The sequence below is a fragment of the Oxyura jamaicensis genome, chromosome 18 (assembly GCF_011077185.1).
Source record: "Oxyura jamaicensis isolate SHBP4307 breed ruddy duck chromosome 18, BPBGC_Ojam_1.0, whole genome shotgun sequence".
Lineage (NCBI taxonomy): Eukaryota > Metazoa > Chordata > Aves > Anseriformes > Anatidae > Oxyura > Oxyura jamaicensis.
Genome location: NC_048910.1, coordinates 3,929,680 through 3,946,975, shown reverse-complemented (window position 1 = coordinate 3,946,975; position 17,296 = coordinate 3,929,680). Strand labels below are relative to the sequence as shown.

Genomic DNA, 17,296 nt, shown 5'->3' with positions numbered 1-17,296 from the left:
CAGGGAGGATCGCACCAACTGTTCTAAATGAAAGACAGGTGTTGCAAAATATTCCTCCTACACAGAGCATTTTAGTCCTCTCTCTTCTTTTGCCTGCCTACTATCAGTAGGAAATCTGAGGGTGAGAGGAACACTGCCGAACATCTTAAAGGAGCTGATCATTGGACATCAACTAAAAATGCAGCTTATTCCACAGAACGTATTACAAGCTACCTAATACCTTACAGTAAGTCTTGCCCCTTTCTGGAAATTGAGTTTTCCTTACCTTGTGGTTTAGTCTTTACATAATATTACGTGATACCTAAGTACGTAATGCTAACATCCAGAATGTAGAGCAAGCTAGATGAACAGAACTCAGCAGAAGCAGGGCACATGATACAGTATAGCATTAGATCAACAGAAATACCTTTATAAAAACAGTTTTTATCTGCAGGCCAAAACGTGTGTGTTTTCCCTGTGACATTACCTCTCATGGAAATATAAAAAAAACAGTGAAACCAAGATCAAATGCAGGTAGTTTTGTCCATTTCATCCGCTTAATGGTCAAATCTGTAGGTTCAAAATACTAAGTGCAATGTACAGGCACACCATGTAATCCTGCTGAATATCCTTGCTACAAAACAGGTACCTGTAGGTAGAGCCCTCTTACATAATACCATTAAATACATGTTCTTACAGTATTTACTCTTGGAAATCCTTAGAACACTTGACACTCATTTTACAGAGTGGTGAAAAAAAGTATTCTAAATGATAAATCTCACTCTCCTCTCCAGATTAAGTATTACTGAGGGTACATATTACAGTGGATTTCAATGAAGATCTCTCTAAAGTGTTATGTTCTGCTTTTTATAACAGGTTTGAGGGTTTGTTGTTTACAGCTGTGCTTTAGAATAAAGGCCAAATATGGTTAATTAGCTGCAACCTATTTTCCCACATTAGTACATGGCAGCTTCCTGAACCTAGCCATGTGGGGTGGAAATTAAAAGCCAAAGAAATGGCCAAACAATTTGGAAGACTTCACAAGCATATCCACTGGCAAAGGTCTGCTTTGACACCAACATGATTACAAGTTTTTTTTTTGTTGTTTTGTTTTTTTTTGTTTGGTTGGTTGGTTTTTTTGTTTGTTTTTGTTGTTGTTGTTGTTTTGTTTGTTTGTTTTTTGTTTTTTTAAATACTTGTAGACCTGGGTCTGTGCCACAGTCAAGCTGCACCAAAAGCAGCTCTCTCCCTTTTACACTTTTGATTAACCTTTCAAAGCAACGGGAAGAGCATGTCTGTCTCACAGTTCACATCAATGGCTGGAAGCAAAAGCGTAATCATGGTACAACCTGTCTTTGGTCAGATAAGCATGTGCACAGTGTCTTACAGCTGGAACATGCTATGTGATCTAGCTTCTACTGAAATCATTTCATAGCTTTTACTTTAAGAGGTAGAGTGCTTTGAAACAGGAATGCAGGTAAAGCCCTGAAGTAACTGTTGAAAAAATACATTTAACTGCTAGCTAAATGTGAAGGCAGACCACTCAGTTACATGGTAGCTCATTCAGATCTCCTTCAGGAAACCGTACAAGTATTTTCTAAGGCAGGTCTTAAAACCATACAACTAACACAAGCTGATCAACTTTAATACAAGCAATTTTAGCATGCTGAAGGAACCTGCAACTCATTACAACTTTTTCCTTATAGTACTGACATGTTGAAATAGGCACAATAAAGTTTTAGTTCTAGCAAAACATGTTCACTAAGAGGTAGCTTTAACTTGGGAAAAAGTACCTTGGAGAATCTGTATTCATCTATTTGTAAAACCATAGGTCAGAACAGAGGACAGTACAGACATACATGGGCACAAGCCAAACATTACATATATCCCAGCTATCTTTAAAAAAAAAAAAAAAAAAAAAAGCTAAGTTATTATTTAACATTTCAAGTGAGGAACTATTAAACAAATCTAGGCTGCAACGTATGACAGTCCTTTCCCTACCTAAAATGTAACATGTGCTTTTCTCCTTTCTAAATACACAGTTAAAATAGTGAAAGTTTGAGTCTAGAATAAGGCTACTCTGTCTTTGGGTAGTCTATGCCCAGAAGTTAAACAGAACAGGATTAAGTCAGAGCTTGTCAAAGACTGGATGACCAACCTGATCATTCTGTGGTTCTTATTTATGGCTCCTTGGCAAGTCCAAGAGAAGACAGTGCCATCAGTTGATCAACCTGATGTTTAGAATTCCAGACAGTCACTCAAACTTTGATTCCCACTGGCATCTAATGGCAAGTCAGTAGTAGAGAATATAAAAGTGCCACTACCCTGCATCACCTTATTGCATATATTAAACTGCTTAAAAACAATTTAGCAAGATATTCCATCATATACAATACTTCAAGGAAAACCTCAAAGCACTGTGTTAGGAATTACAACTTCAACTATTCTGTATTTCATATACTGTACCTGCAGCAGATGTTTGCAGTAAGTGGAAGTTTACATCTGTATCTCCACTTCAGTAATGGAAAAGTAATAAACAATTGCAAACCAATACATTAATAAATAAGTATTCCTAAATGTGTTAGATGAGCTGACAAAATTCAAAAGACAGCAACATCCACATTCAGGAACTAAGTCAAAGAAGAACTAAAACAGAATTTGCTTTGGACTCTACAATGGCAGTATTGGGAGTGTGAATCTTGAAGCAGTTTAGCACTGTAAGAGGTGCCCTAAGACAGATTCCTCCCACTGAAAACACACACGTAGATAAATGCCCTGGGTCAAGACTGAGGAATTTCTTTCTGAAGAACCAGCATATTTTCCAGATGTTTGGAAGGCTCTGCTTTCTTCAGCTCGTGACAGTATTAATATTCATCCTGTGGTTCATCAGCATCACTAGCCTCCGTTTCACTGCTCTCATAGAGATCCTGTTGGCTTGCTACTCGGTCCAGTTCCAGAAAGCTAGTAATGAGCTTGGCAACTGCTTCCACATCACTGTGGAAAGGAAGAAACAATGTAGGAGTTAATGGAATTGTAGTGCTGATGAAACAAAAACAGGCACACTAATTCTTGAGAATCACTGGTATTGACCAGTCAATATATGGCATAGAGCATGACTGACAGCATCCCACGTGTGAAGGCATGCAAAGCCAAGCAATTACTACCATGTCAGAATACTTCAATCCTTTTTCCACAGGCCCTGCTGCAAGATTCCTTGTGAGCTGCTGTTTTTATCATCAATCCTTAGGCAACAGATGATTACACTCTTTGTGAAACAATCAAATTAATTTATCTGCCATTGCACAGTTGAGCCACTAAGCAGGCACAAAATACTGAAGCATCTTAAATACCTAAATATGATCAGTCTCCTGATCAGGATGGTATTAGAAATGTCTGCAACTCAAAGCATCAAGGGGTTTAAAGAAGTTGAACTGAACAACGCAAGGTAACATCAGCATGCATAATAATGAAGCCAAGATGACTGTCTCAATAGTTGGCAGTTACTGATCCATGTGATTGGTATTATCTTATACTTCCTAATTAAAAAAGTCCACACTTCACCTTCTACAGCCCAGCACAGCGCTCTGAGTCAGAGGGTGTGAAAATCCAGTGATAAACCGTAGCACAACCATGTAACCCTTCCCAAAATACCGCACAGTCTCTTCTTCCACATCCACATCTCTGATCTCATGCAGTAGAGCCACCACTGTAAACGGATATGAAAAAAGTCTATTATCATCATCCTGTAAACTCTCAGCACTGCTACTACTGATTTGTGGGACAGGAACTCTGTTCTTGAGCACCACTGCTCCGATCCCATACAACTAGCACTCTTACAATACCAAGCAATTGCTGAGCAATTCAGGCAAAACAAACGAGAACAGCAGACAGGAACTGCATGAAGATCAAAGGGAAATTTGAATCTTGTACATGGGCAAGAATAATCCCAAGCATCAGTACAAGCTGGAGACCAACCAGCTGCAAAGCACCTCTGAAGAAAGGGACCCAGGGTCCTGGTGGACAAGCTGAAAGAGACAGCAACATGGCCTTGCAGCAAGTGCCCCAGGCTGCCTTTGCAAGAGCACTGCTAGCAGGCTAATGCAGGTGATTATTCCCCTTTTTTCAGCCCTGGTGAAACTACATCTTGAATGTAGCGTCCAGTTCCACACTCCCCAGTGCAAGAAGGACAGGGACAGACTGGAATGAGTCCAGTTATGGCAACTAATACAAAGGGCTTGGAGCACCTGGCATACAAGGACAGATCAAGAGAGCTGGGATTGTTCAGTTCTACAAAACCTGGGGAAGCAGGATGGGATCTTCATAAGGATCTGGTGAGAGTACATAGATAGAGCCACACTTTTTGTTGTTGCCAACTGACAAAGCATTGGTACTGAAACACAGGAAATGCCACTTAAATATAAAAGATACTGTAATAGTCAGACCTGGAACATATTGGTCAGACACAGTGGTCAGACACCAGAACTCTGGACATCTCCATGTCCTGAGAAGAGCTACGAAGCTGGTGAAGGGCCTGGAACACAAGTCTTATGAGGAGCAGCTGAGAGAACCATTTTTTTTCAGTCTAGAGCAGAGGAGGCTCAGGGGAGGCCTCATTGCTCTCTACAACTACCTGAAAGAAAGCTGGTGGTCAGCCTGTTCTCACAGATAACTAGTGATAGGACTAGAGGGAATGGCCTCAAGTTGCACCAGGGGAGGTTCAGGTTGGAAATGAGGAGCCACTTCTTCTCAGAAAGAGCAGTCAGGCATTGGGATAGGTTGCCCAGGGAGGTGGTGGCGTCACCGTCCCTGGGGGTGTTAAGAAAAGGTTGACACTGAGCTTACGGACATGGTTTAGTGGGTGATGGTAGTAGAAAGATGGTTGGACCAGATGATCCTGGAGGTCTTTTCCAGCCTTAATGATTCTGTATGTTCCCCAGAGAGGTGCAATCTCCATTCTCAGACACATTCAAACCCCAGCTGGACATGGTCTTGAGCAACCTGCTCTTGTTGGCCCTGCTTTGAGAAATTATCTGCTCTGGATTTGGCTGCTTACCCCTTTGAAATGGGTTGCATACCATAGGTTAGGAACCCAAATGTACTTGCTATGTCAACGTATACATGTATGAACAAAATATATACAGATATACAGAGGCATAAAATGGAAGGGCCACTAGTGGTTTGTTGTTTTTTTTTAAAGCGTGCCTTCACACTTTCCCTAGATGTCTAATTGCTCTCCCAGCCTCAGTTATCAAATCTGCAAGTTGTAGCATGCCTTCTTACACCTATCTAAAGGTTTGCCTGCTACTAAACCCAAATTGGAACAGAAATCTCAGTCCTGGGATCTAAAATTTCTGCTTTTCCACCAGTCCCCATTAGCAAAGCAGGATAGGAAAATAGGAACGTGCATATGAGCATCCCAAAGGAATAGCTCAGACTATTACAGAAAGCCACATGTAAGCTTAGTTATCCTGAATTAAAATGACTAACACGATGTTTTCAGTACCCCAGCCTGAAAAACACTTGGGTCCTGAGAGGCAGTTTATGACTTCCGCTGCTGGGAAGCAAAATACATATGGAAACAAGCGTGGCTAACTAGAGTACAAAACTGCAGAGAATGTAATCAAATGGGTAAGCACACATTTCTTGTCAGTCAATCAGTGGCTACCCCAGATACTGCTTTCTCACCTTGTTCATTTCCTCCTTTTGATAGAGTCAGTATTTTTCTGTAGAGGTTGAATGTTTTTAGGCAGACTGTTCCCTTGTTCTTATCAAATACAGCTTCCTGTAAAATTGAAAGATAACAGTATTAAGAATACCATCATTAGCTAGGCTTCAAAGTATAATACATGTAGCAGTTACATGTGAAAATAATCAGAAAAGTATAAAGCTATTTTTAGAGACAGTCTTCTACTATTGGGCCATGAAAACCAAAATCTTGCTCTTGGCTTTAACAGGCTTCAGCATATCTCCTACACAACTTCTAGAACCAAGTTAGAGCTGGTTTCACTGCCCCTCCTGCCACATTCTTCATGTAATAAAAACTATGCCTGGAATCAAATCTGAACACTTGGTGCTCCTGTAACTCTCACTTTTCACATATGCATTTGGCTTATTTTGCTCATTTACATGGGGAAAGCCACAAAGCACCTTAGGGCAGGTCTCCCCTTTAAAAAACACGCTTAGCATCATTGTCATGCTTATGTAGTTCAAGAATTAAGCGTCCTAATTAATTCTAGTCCTAGTATAGCAGTTTCAAAGTGTTTCCTCCAAACTAAAAGCATAAATTCTTTTAACTCCATGATACTAAAGTGCGTCAGGCTACCAAAGTGAACACCTGACTGTTTCTGAACATAGCACAACAGCCTCATTTCCTCAATTTAGCATCTTACCTCCCACTGCTCCAGATTCTGTGCTGCCACAAAGAAACACCCAGCCATGTAGAAGAGCTTCCATGCCAAGCTGTCTGAACAACACAAAAAACATACAAGTTTAGGATTTTTCCTTCTTTGGTATTCAGCGTTTTAAGATCTACGTGCTCCTTTTAAAGACAACAAGGAAAAAAGCGGTTTCTCTGATGCAACATTTTTGCCTTTAAGTGTAATGTAAGCTATTTTACAAAGCTTTCCCAAAATAATAAAAGTGGAATTAATTTTTTCCAAAGACTCCATCTACACTGGGCTCCAAACCATGCAGAATTTTAAGTATATGTATTATTGCCAAGGCTGCAGCATCATTACACATCTTTCTTCCCTAAAAGCAAAGGCATCTTAAAAGGCATCCACAAAACTCTCTCAACTTGCCATCAACTCCCAAACATTAGTGCTGCAGAGGACAAGGGTGAGGGACAATGGAAAGCAATTCACTGAAGCAAACGTGTTTCTTCATATAAAGAAAGTCAGCCCTCTCGACAAACATTTATTATTCAATGTTTACATATAAACAACATGCTTATTCAGACTGTTACTGGCAGGAGAGCAGACCTGTGCTCAGAATTGTTTCAGAAAACTTTGTAGCAACGTCTAAAATGTCTGATATACTTGGTGTCTTACGCAGCTTTCACTGGACTTAAGCTCTTCCAATAAAAAACATGGACTATATCAGTAGAATATTCCCATACAGCTTTAAAATTTGAGACTCAACAGGATGCAGCAAGAGAATCACAGGACAGCCTACAGAATAAATTCCACAGATGGAAGGATATTGTCATTTGATGTATTCTGCTCTATTGGTAGTGGGGGAAGCAGCAATAGCTCTGTTCTTTAAAGGTGTTTTGTTGTTGTTGTTGTTTTTTAAGTAATCTCTGCTAGTGATGCTCAAACAGTTTCCAGAGAAACAGAGCACTTCCAAAGGCAACGCAATCATTTCATTATGGTGGCAAACAATCATGATGTGACTTCCAGGAGAGCTATGAGGACCATCTAATCACATATTTAAAACACACTGAAAGCAAAATATGCCACAGTACTAAATAATCAGACACAGGAAACAATTATTACTGGATTCTAATACTCACACCACAAAGTATGACAGGTACCTAGACTGCCTTTGCGAGGCCAGACAGAGCCACACGGACAAGTCAAAGACAGATCAACAGGAAAAACAGTTCTTAAAATGATAGGCCATTACCTGCGCTGTAATAAGCAGCAGCCAACCCTATGGAGGCTATTCCTAGAATAAGAGGAGAGAATTAGAACAAGCAGCTCACACCACCTAAGATTCCCTGAAAACATATGAATACTCAAATTAAAGCAATTACTTTTCAAAATACTTTTCAAAAAAAGGGACTTGCTATTGCAACACTGATTACTATACAAAAAGAGTCAGTTATTTTTCTCTGAACTCAGTATAAAAATCTCCCATTCTCTATATAAAGCAATTAAGAAGCACAGGGGACTGAGATCAGAAATAAAAGGTAGTAACAGAATCAATAACAGGATTTCAGAGGGACTCTCAGTCTAATTGCACCATACTTCCTCTCGAGCACAGTACAGCTTTGAGTATGCCAACATTTATATTTATCATGTTTACACTACAAAGGTTATTTTTCCCCTCTTAAGTGCTGTGAAGCCAACAGAAAACTTGTGCAATAAAGTTGTGTCAGAGGCTACCAACTGCTTTGTTCCATTCAGGAGGAAGCTGTGGCAGAGCGACTCTCCAACTGCAGAGATCTTGTCTCAATGCAGCTTTGACAAACTAGATCAAACTAGATGTTTGAGTGTTAATGCAGTGGGATCTACTCCAGTGAGAAGTAGGATATGCCACATTTCCCCCACAAGCTCTCAGGGTGGTCCTGATAGATACCACCCCTATTTTTTTCTGCATATACAGTAACGTTTAAAAACAGATGGCTTTTGGAACATCATGCACAACTTCCTATTTCACATACACAGTGCCATCAAGAGTTCAGTGTTAGCCACACACAAGATCTATCTCCAGCATCGCTCCAGTGAATCCAATGCAGATTTTTCCATTTCTGAGAACCTCAAGTTTTCAGTGCAAGTATGGATTCTCTTCAGAAGTTCCCAACATTTATATTGTTCTATGACATATAACTTTCTTTTCTTGAGCTTTCAAAACTCCCTTAGAATTCAGTCCATGAGCCTCTGAGGTTCTGCTTGTGACAGACTGAAAAATAATCAGTCACAGTAAAACTAGCACACTGAGAGACTGCACTAGCGAAAAAGTTCAAGTCATAATTCTTCCACAAAGCAGACACCTGAAAGATACACATCTCTTGCTAGAGGTTCTTCCAGGTAATTTCTCGACCCCTTCCCTTAAAGCAAGCTCTGAAGTAAATTGAGGAATACTGCAGTCTTACCAACAAAGACAGACCACGATCTGATGCCAGGTGACCTCTTCAGATGAAGAAAGGAACTTGTGCGGTTTTCAACCAGCATGTACATCTTCAGAAGAAACTCCAAACAGCCCAGTCTGACTCATGAAACCCTGCTGGATAAAACAGAGAAATAAAAAGTAAAGTTGTTGCTGACTCCAACACTCTCCCTTCTTAGCACTTGTCAGGACTTCTTATCAAGTCTTTTCCTAGACTATAGATGTGTCCCAGTTTGGGACAGGGCCTTTGTCTCACAGAAATAACAATATGCACGCCTTAAAAAGTGCAAACACTCTGGTGGAAGAGACTTGCATAACAGAACACTGAACTACTCTCCAAGAAACCTCTTATTTCAGGGATAAAGTTTGTACTCCTTTCTACCAAAACCCACTTGCAGAAGGCAATGTGGGAAAACAAGAACTTGAAATGATGCGAGTGCTGTGGAGATTAGCAATTCTTCAAACTAATAAATCAGTAAGTGTTCTTTGACAGCATTTGTACTAACAGCAAAGGCAACCACAATGGACTAGCAGCTGAAGCAGGACAACAGAGCCTTCTGCACTGCACATGCTGGGTCTCATTCCCAGTGACAGAACAGCAGGGGTTACAGCCTCTGCCTAACAAAGTGCCAGTGTCATATAATGCCATATACGGCCCTCCATCCTTCAAGCCAAATCCAGAATAGAAACAAGTTTCCAGCAACACTCAGCCCTCCTGAGCAACATCATGTCTTCAGCCTAAACAGAAAGTAACAGCAGAGATTAAGACAACAGGTACTAATCAAAAACAGAAAGAGCTGGACAACCCCATGCAGCATTTTCAGTATCTGTTTAGTATCTATAGTATAGAATGTGTGACTTCTGACATGACTGCGAGGTCCAGTGCAAAATCCAACCATGGCTTAATACTATCTGCACAGGCCTAAGAACAAATTTGTACCAGCTGCAAGGGGCATAAGGACCCAGCTGATCCAATCAGATTTGTCAACAAAGGGCAGGCTGCTTACTGCTTCTCTTGCAGTAAGCAAGTAGACACTTGTCATTACAAAGACCACAATCCAGTAAACGTGAAATAGAAACACGTGGTAAGCATTGCATCATAACGATATCAGGGTTTATGGTGGCTTTAATCAACAATTTATTCTATTCTTTTCTCTTTGTTACAACTTTAATGCTAATTAAGGTAGAGGGTTTTATGCACTTCCCCAAAAAGGGATTTCTACAAAGAGTATCATCTTCCCCAGCAGGTGTGTTATGAACCTTAATATTTGTTAAGCATTCTGGGGCTGTAAAACCATTACACAGCTCATTAATTATTGAGGACAGTAAGCACCAATTCCTTCTATTGACTTGGTATTTTCATCATTAAACAGCCAATTCAAATCATTTTGCAGCTTGGCATTAAGAAGGTATTGGCTGCATATATATGATATGGCTTTCCTGAAGAGCAGAGCAGGCCCAAGCACATCCAGGCTGACTGGAAAAAAAAAGGTATGACAGGAAAAAAGTATGCAATTTTTAGTCCTTTAGCTGTCTTGCCATTCTTAAATGCTACACGACACTCCCACAATTTTGCACAGACTAGCTAGTGTTGATACAAAGCTGCAAGGGATTTGGTTTTCCATTTAATAAAACTGACTTGGCCAAGTCTTTTCATTTAAATAAAAAGCACATATGACTGATTTCAATCTCTTAGCAGCACATCTGAGGGCATCTGAAACTGAAAGAGAGAAAGCTACTTATGTACGAGGCATGCTCCATCTCCTCCGGATGTTAAGCATGAAATGTTGATTTTCAAACGGCTCCTGTGAGGTGCTCTCTATGTATCTGAATATATTTCTGCATGTACAGAGCAGTTTCCTGCCTACAACCTAAAAAGTATCCAATAAGGTATCAAATACACAGAGATAACGGCAAAAAAATGGTTATATTTAACAAAACACACAGGTGAAAACATGACTTATTTACACAGAAATTTAATCCATAAATGAAAGCTTCTATTATGCCTTTCTTCCCCTCCCATATTCATTCAGGGAAGTCTAATCATGCAAATGCCAGTGTCAGCTTAACAATGACATTCAATAATCTTATAGACACAGGTGCGTGCAAGACAGGTGCCTCAGGGAATAGAAAGCACAAAGGCACTTTCTGGAAGTCATGAATAATGAACTAAGTCATGGGCATGCCTTTAAGAACCACGGCAAGTTTGCCACAGCAATTTTAAGATCACAACAAGACACAAGCAGCTCTAAAACAGTGTATTGGGTTTGACATTAAACTGATCTCCAGCACCATACAAAACACAGACGCGTTTCCTCCAGGCTCTAGAACAAGGGTGAGCGTACAAAACCTACCCCCAGCAGCACCCTAAAAGCTTCACAACAAACGGGTATCCTGCCAGGACCATGCACTGGGCTGTTTTCCTCCCCTCCCTCACCATCCCCGCTGAGGCCTCTGCCAGGGAAGGGGCCGCAGGGTGCTGCCAACACCGACGGAGCCTTCTTTTCCCCTGTGGTTCCCACCTGCCGGCCGCAGATAACCCGAGCCCGGGGGCCGGGATTCACCCTCAGGCCCAGCCAGCGGGGAGCGGCCAGTGAGGGACCCGCCCGAGGGAGGCGTCCCGGGCACCCCCGTCCCACACCGGGCGGCAGGACCCCGGCCCCAAAAGCCGCTGCAAGTCCCGGGATCCACGGCACACTTAAAATAAATCAATAAATGATAAAGGACTGATGAACATCATCCCGAAGCCAGAGCGACTCCTCAGCATCCCGCCCCACCCCACAGTGGTGCTTCACTGTGCCACCCTCCGCCTGACAGGGCTGCACCTCAGCCCGCCCCGGACCGGACCGGACCAGCGCCCCTTGAGCCCGTACCCGACCATACCGGCACCTCTCCAGCCTGTACCGGACCGTCCCAGCGCCCTTTCAGCCCGATTGCCCCACGAGAGGCGCCGACTCCCCACCGCCGTACCTGCCCCCGGCGCGCCTCAGCACAGCCACGCTTCAGGGAGGATGCCCGGCGCCTTCGCTTCCTGCAGCCCCCGACCACAAAGGGCCGCCACCGGGACACGGCGGCGCCTCGTTCGCCCTAAAAAGGGTCGGATGTGTTGGCGGCCATTTTTAGTGAGGGCAAGGCGGTGGCTAAAGAAACCTGCCCGCCCCGCTCAGGGGTGGCTTGGTTTTCGCTGGAGGAGGAAGGGCGTCGCCCAAGATGGCGGTGTATGCCCGTGCCCAAGATGGCTGCGGAGTGGAGGCGTTGTGTTGCCTAATTTGTATTTTACGGTTTAACCTGCGTAAAAAAAAAAAGCAGGAATGTTTGTGTGGTGGTAGAGAAGGGGCTCTACGTGCTATAGAGCGAGGTAAAGTGTGTGGAAGGGCTTCAAGAGACGCATTTTATGGCAGTTTGCTAGGCCTGTTCTGGTTGAGGTGAGTATGGTCCCTTGTGCACGGCCTGACAGGGCTACCTGCTGCTGTGAGGTTGGGTCAGGGTGCTGTGGCTAGGAGGGAACAGGGGTGCCAACGAGGGGCATATTCCATTCAGGGAGCCCCACCAGCATGCCCTTGGGCTTGGCATCACCAGTACCTACAACCTCCCTTAGGCTGATGTATGTCAGGTCTTTTCAATGGCAGCCATGTGTGCTTGGGGCATGGGCTGTCACGGAGCGCTTGCACTGGGTAGTAGCCGCTACTTGCACTTTGCGTGTGTTGTACAGACAGGAGGCTGCTGCGTGGTGAGGTTAGTAAGGGATTTCTCAGTATCACAAAGGTGTCTCGAGACAGCTGCCTGTAGAAGACCCAGTAGCTGGGACTTGAAATAGCCGGTGCAGCAAGAATTGCAAAGCAAAAATAAATGATATGCTTACAGGTTTAACATTAATGCCATGACTTTTCATTAATTATATGTCACCTGTAGGCTTGGATTTGGAAAATCTATTGCTTGGGGAGGAGAGTTTCCAATTCAGTTGAAATCATGATATATTTGAAAATTCCTTTGTGTTTCAAGTTTAGTTAAACATCATTCAGGTATGAAATTTGTTTGTGTTTAACCCATTAGAGCATCAGCTCATTTCAGCTTTGGGATAAAATGGGTAGAATGTAGACACTTGTAGGTTAGTACAACTCCTTAAATTTCCTTGATGTAAATCAATGTATCACTTCATCTACTGAAGATACTTGGTCCTCTCTCAGTTGCACAGGAATGTGATCCTTTCTTAATGACACTTAATTTTTGACCTTTTCCTAATACAAATCCAGATACTCCAGAGGGGTTGCTTAAGGCCATATGCTTGAAGTTTGTTCAGCTGTTCCAGAAAATCATTGCTGGTGAACAGTAACTGAGTTTTTGGTTCCACAGTGATTAGTTTTAGATTTATGTTAGACAGTCCAAAGTCCATTAGTTTTAGATTAGACAGTCCAGAGTTAACTGTTTGAAGATTGGGGGAGGGAGGACTCAGACTCCATGCCATGGAGTTAACTTATTGCAAGTAGTAGAAAATACAAACTGATCTGCAGTTTCTGAGTTGTGTAACAGAACAACAATGTGAATGGGGAAGGGCTACAAGGAACTGAAAGCTTGAACTGGTATGCTTGGGAGTCATGAGGTACCAGCTGCTGGCTTTGGATGAATAATACAAAATAATAAGTATCTTGTGTTTTCAACCCAAACAAGCAGCTGAGTTTCTGTGGCTTATGATAAAAATAATCTATAAGCAGTGGTCAGCTTTTAAATGCAGCAAGTTTCTCTGGAAACCAAATGTTAAGCCACTTCATGTGATAAAATACAAAGACTTCTTGTCTCTAGAGTAAAGTAAGAAATTAATTTGTCCCCTCCAGTCAATATACATCACACAGCATACCAATAAGAATCTGTTTTATTCTTCAGTTACTATCTGCTAGAATATTAGCAACTGTATATTTCTCCAGTTCTGCTAAATCCACAATAGGATAGCCTGGTAAGACTTAATTATAAAGTTAGAAGGAAATTATTTAAAATACGGGAAATACCCCACACATGATCAAACATGTGTCCAAATTACAATAGGGCAAGTATTGATTAATAATTTTTACGACATTTGTTGTGCAATAATCTGTGGATTTTATTACAGTACTTTGAAGTAGGTAAATGGCAATATACATACTGATTAAAAAAAAAAAAAAAAAAACACATTTTAAAAGCCTAATCTTGGACTTAGAACATCATGAATTCCAGAACATGTTGCTGCAGAAACAAAAACTATTTGTCAGAAGAAAAATTCAGAGAGATGTAATTGACTACTTGTAGAGATCTTGCTCAATAAAAACATTTTTAAGCCATTGTACAATAAATAGACTTCTAACTTCTAAGTCATTGATCTAATCACAAGAACATGCACATATAACAGAACTGGCTTTTATTTTGCACTAGTTTGACTCTGACTCTGTGCCTCTGTTCCTTTTTCCTAATTCCAGACCATTTTCCTAAATATTCTCTTTTAGTTCCTTGTACTTTTTTTTCCCCTCCAAAGTCTTCTCTTAAACTTAGAAATTCAGCAGTGCAGTACGTGTGTGATTTTAGTAACAGGCCAGGATAAAATTCCTAGCATCTTTTGATTTTAAATGGTTGGAAACAGTCACTAAACCAGTGTTGTGTTCTGCAGCTGGACTGAATTGACTGTCGGTCCCGGATAGAAATGATATCATCCCATTGCCCCACTGAACTCTAAGGGAACATTGTGTATAAAGCCTGGAAAGTGCTCGTTTCATGGAATACATGTTTACCAGCTGTAACTAAGATTTATTGCCTAATCTGACAGCTGTTGAGTGGCATATGCTGTCACTAACTTGAGGAGGCATTTGCAGCTTACAATGCGTCGCAGCACCAATGCATAGCATTTAAAGCTTTCTGAAACAGGTTGCAATGTACTGTTTTCATAGAGAAGTACCTAGTTTTCTATTTCATTCTTGGTATAAATGTTTTAGGTGCAGGTATAAATGTTAAATGTAGCAACAGAGGCTAAATAAAGCACAAGAGGACACTTTTAAGTGTCCTTTTTTTAATAATTTTAAGTGCTAGCTACTGTTGACATAGAAAAGCTTTTACATGGAGTTTCTTTGGTAGCAGCCTAGCAGGGTAGGAAGGGTACTAACCGCTACCACCCCAGGGGCAGGTGAAAATGGGTTGTCAGGCAGTGCTGATGGTAACTGATGTGATGTTCTATGGGAAAATGGTATAAATAGCTAATGGAAAGCAGAAGTTGCCCTTGGCAGTAATATAAATGGGACATCTAATTATCTAATAACTACACGAGTATAATCTTATACTGTGCATTGAAACATTGATTCCTTGCATGCTCCCCCGTTTGTACAAGTTTTTGCTCCTTTTTTTATTGATTGAATTCTTAAATTGAAATTAATTCAGTCCAAGTATTCTCAAGACAGAGGTACACCTGAGATGTTTTCCGATGTTTCAGTATTTCTGCAAATGTTTCGATGTTGATTTGCATTATGAATGTAAAGAAATATGAGGGAAAACTAAAAATACATATATTTTAAACGTGACCTGTGCAGAATTACCAAAATATCCAAAGCTGTAATGTCTTTTGAAGAGTCGCTGTATTAAGTTTGGATAACAAAAGTAAGCATAATCATAAGTGTGAAACAGAAGGATTTTAGCTATGACTTTACGTGCAAATCTTAACATGTTCCTAACTGAGAACGCTCACCTGTGCTACCACTATATTTGACAAGGCAACTATGCCTACTGTATCCTTGTAGAATAAATTGAAAGATTGGCACAGTTTTTTAGTAAGAAAATACTCATCCAGAGGGACAGAAAAGATTTTAACAAGATGTTCACTAAATGCTGCATTCTAGTAACTTTGTAGGAAACCCGAAGTCTTAAGTTATATTGGGATTGCTCTAGAATGATTGTAGTGCTCTACAAATTCTTGTATTAACATGCTAATATGAAACATGAAAGCATAAAGAATGAAGATAACAGAAGCATAGGGAACTATCATTATTGAAGCTATTACAATTTTTAGCTCAAACTAGGATTAGTGATATTTTTTCCAGGGTGTATATATAAAGCAGTATCAGTGTATTTTTCTTTAAATAGGCAATAAGAAATGGTGCTTCTATTTGCTTTCATTATTAGTAACAGTAAGGAATTCCTGATTCCTCAACCTCACTGATAAGTCACCTACAGTCTATATATTAAAAAATACATATATTTTTTTTACATTATACTCTGGGTTTATCTTTAAGAACACTAAACAGACTGGGGATTTGGCTGTGTAAAAGATTTTAAAACATTTCCTTCTCTGGATTGTGATGTCTTCTATAGGCAGTTGCATTTAAAAAAAAAAAAAAAAAAAGTGTTAAGTTACATCGTGGGGTTACAAACTTAAGGGGTGATGACTGTCTCTAGTTCTTGTACAGCATTGCCATTTGTGCGTAACAATAATTAAAAAATAAAAATATGTGGCTTAAAGCAGTAGACCTTACCTGTACCAGGAAGAAATTTACACAGCGCATTGTGAAGGGCAGCTGCAGTTCAGAGAGGAAATTACATGCTTGTTGGAAGTTCCGTGGTTTAATTTCTGAAAGGTCGTTTTATGCTTGAAAAAATTCTCTGCTCAGCCATAGGTGTATGCTTACATGGCTGCTTAAATGAAGGGGATGAATAAAAAGCAGAGTGAGCAAAATACGGGTTGAATCTTCGTGCTTAAGTGGTACAACATGAGATTGAGGAAGACAACCACTGACATGAATGCTGAGTGCCTCAGCTGGTGCTGTCAGCGGTGAGGTGTGGGAAGCAGGGCTCTAAGTTATGCTGAGGGTTTCCTGATGTATGTGAACAGGGCACTGATAAGTGTATTTTGTTTGAGAAATGTGAGATTAAGCCCTGTTGGCTTAACATGCTTAATCTTGATGTGTTTAGTAACTTCGAAACAACCCCAGGAGCAGCTGAGGGCACTCGGGTTGTTGGATCTGGAGCAGAGGAGGCTCAGGGGAGGCCTCATTGCTCTCTGCAACTGCCTGAAAGGAAGCTGTGGGGAGCTGCGGGTCGGCCTCTTCTCACAGATAACTAGTGATAGGACCAGAGGGAATGGCCTCGAGTTGTGCCAGGGGAGGTTCAGGTTGGAAATGAGGAGACATTTCTCCTCAGAAAGAGCAGTCAGGTGCTGGGACGGGTTGCCCAAGGAGATGGTGGCATCACCATCCCTGGGGGTGTTCAAGGAAAGGTTGGACGTGGTGCCTGGGACGTGGTTTAGTGGGTGGCATTGGTGGTAGGGGATGGTTGGACCAGGTGATCTTGGAGGGGTTTTCCAACCGTAATGATTCTAGGATCCTATGAACTCTTATTTTAAAGGACTTGAGAGAAAAAGCAATGTTTGGGAGAAAAACAGAGAGAGAAGAGAGAGAGAAAAAAACAAACGTATGAAATAACTACAGAGGATGTTTAAACCACAAAAAAAAAAAAAAAAAAAAAAGCCCCCAGCAGA

At 41.2% G+C, this 17,296-nt stretch overlaps 1 protein-coding gene across 2 annotated transcripts; it reads right to left on the bottom strand.

Annotated features, from left to right (window-relative positions):
• Nucleotides 1-1,577: 1,577 nt before the first annotated feature.
• On the bottom strand, nt 1,578-12,010 carry LOC118175972 (cytochrome b-245 chaperone 1). Of its 2 annotated transcripts, XM_035342652.1 has the most exons (8): nt 11,782-12,010; nt 9,671-9,672; nt 8,798-8,925; nt 7,606-7,647; nt 6,369-6,442; nt 5,665-5,761; nt 3,541-3,685; nt 1,578-2,973 (listed from the first exon to the last, which is right to left on the bottom strand). In XM_035342652.1, the coding sequence occupies exons 3-8, from the start codon at nt 8,880-8,882 to the stop codon at nt 2,844-2,846; spliced, it is 573 nt and encodes a 190-aa protein (XP_035198543.1). In that variant the 5' UTR covers nt 8,883-8,925; nt 9,671-9,672; nt 11,782-12,010; the 3' UTR covers nt 1,578-2,843. The 2 variants fall into 2 exon arrangements, with proteins under 2 accessions (XP_035198543.1, XP_035198544.1); XM_035342653.1 differs by lacking the exon at nt 9,671-9,672 and having other exon boundaries at nt 8,798-8,928.
• Nucleotides 12,011-17,296: the final 5,286 nt, after the last annotated feature.

Coding starts and splice junctions, on each gene's coding strand:
- LOC118175972 (XM_035342652.1), bottom strand. CDS start 8,882: ATGTACATGCTGGTTGAAAACCGCACAAGTTCCTTTCTTCATCTGAAG. Junction 5,762..6,368: donor AGAATCTGGAGCAGTGGGAG/GTAAGATGCTAA, acceptor TCAATTTTACAG/GAAGCTGTATTTGATAAGAA. Junction 2,974..3,540: donor GCTGTGCTGGGCTGTAGAAG/GTGAAGTGTGGA, acceptor TCCTTTCCACAG/TGATGTGGAAGCAGTTGCCA.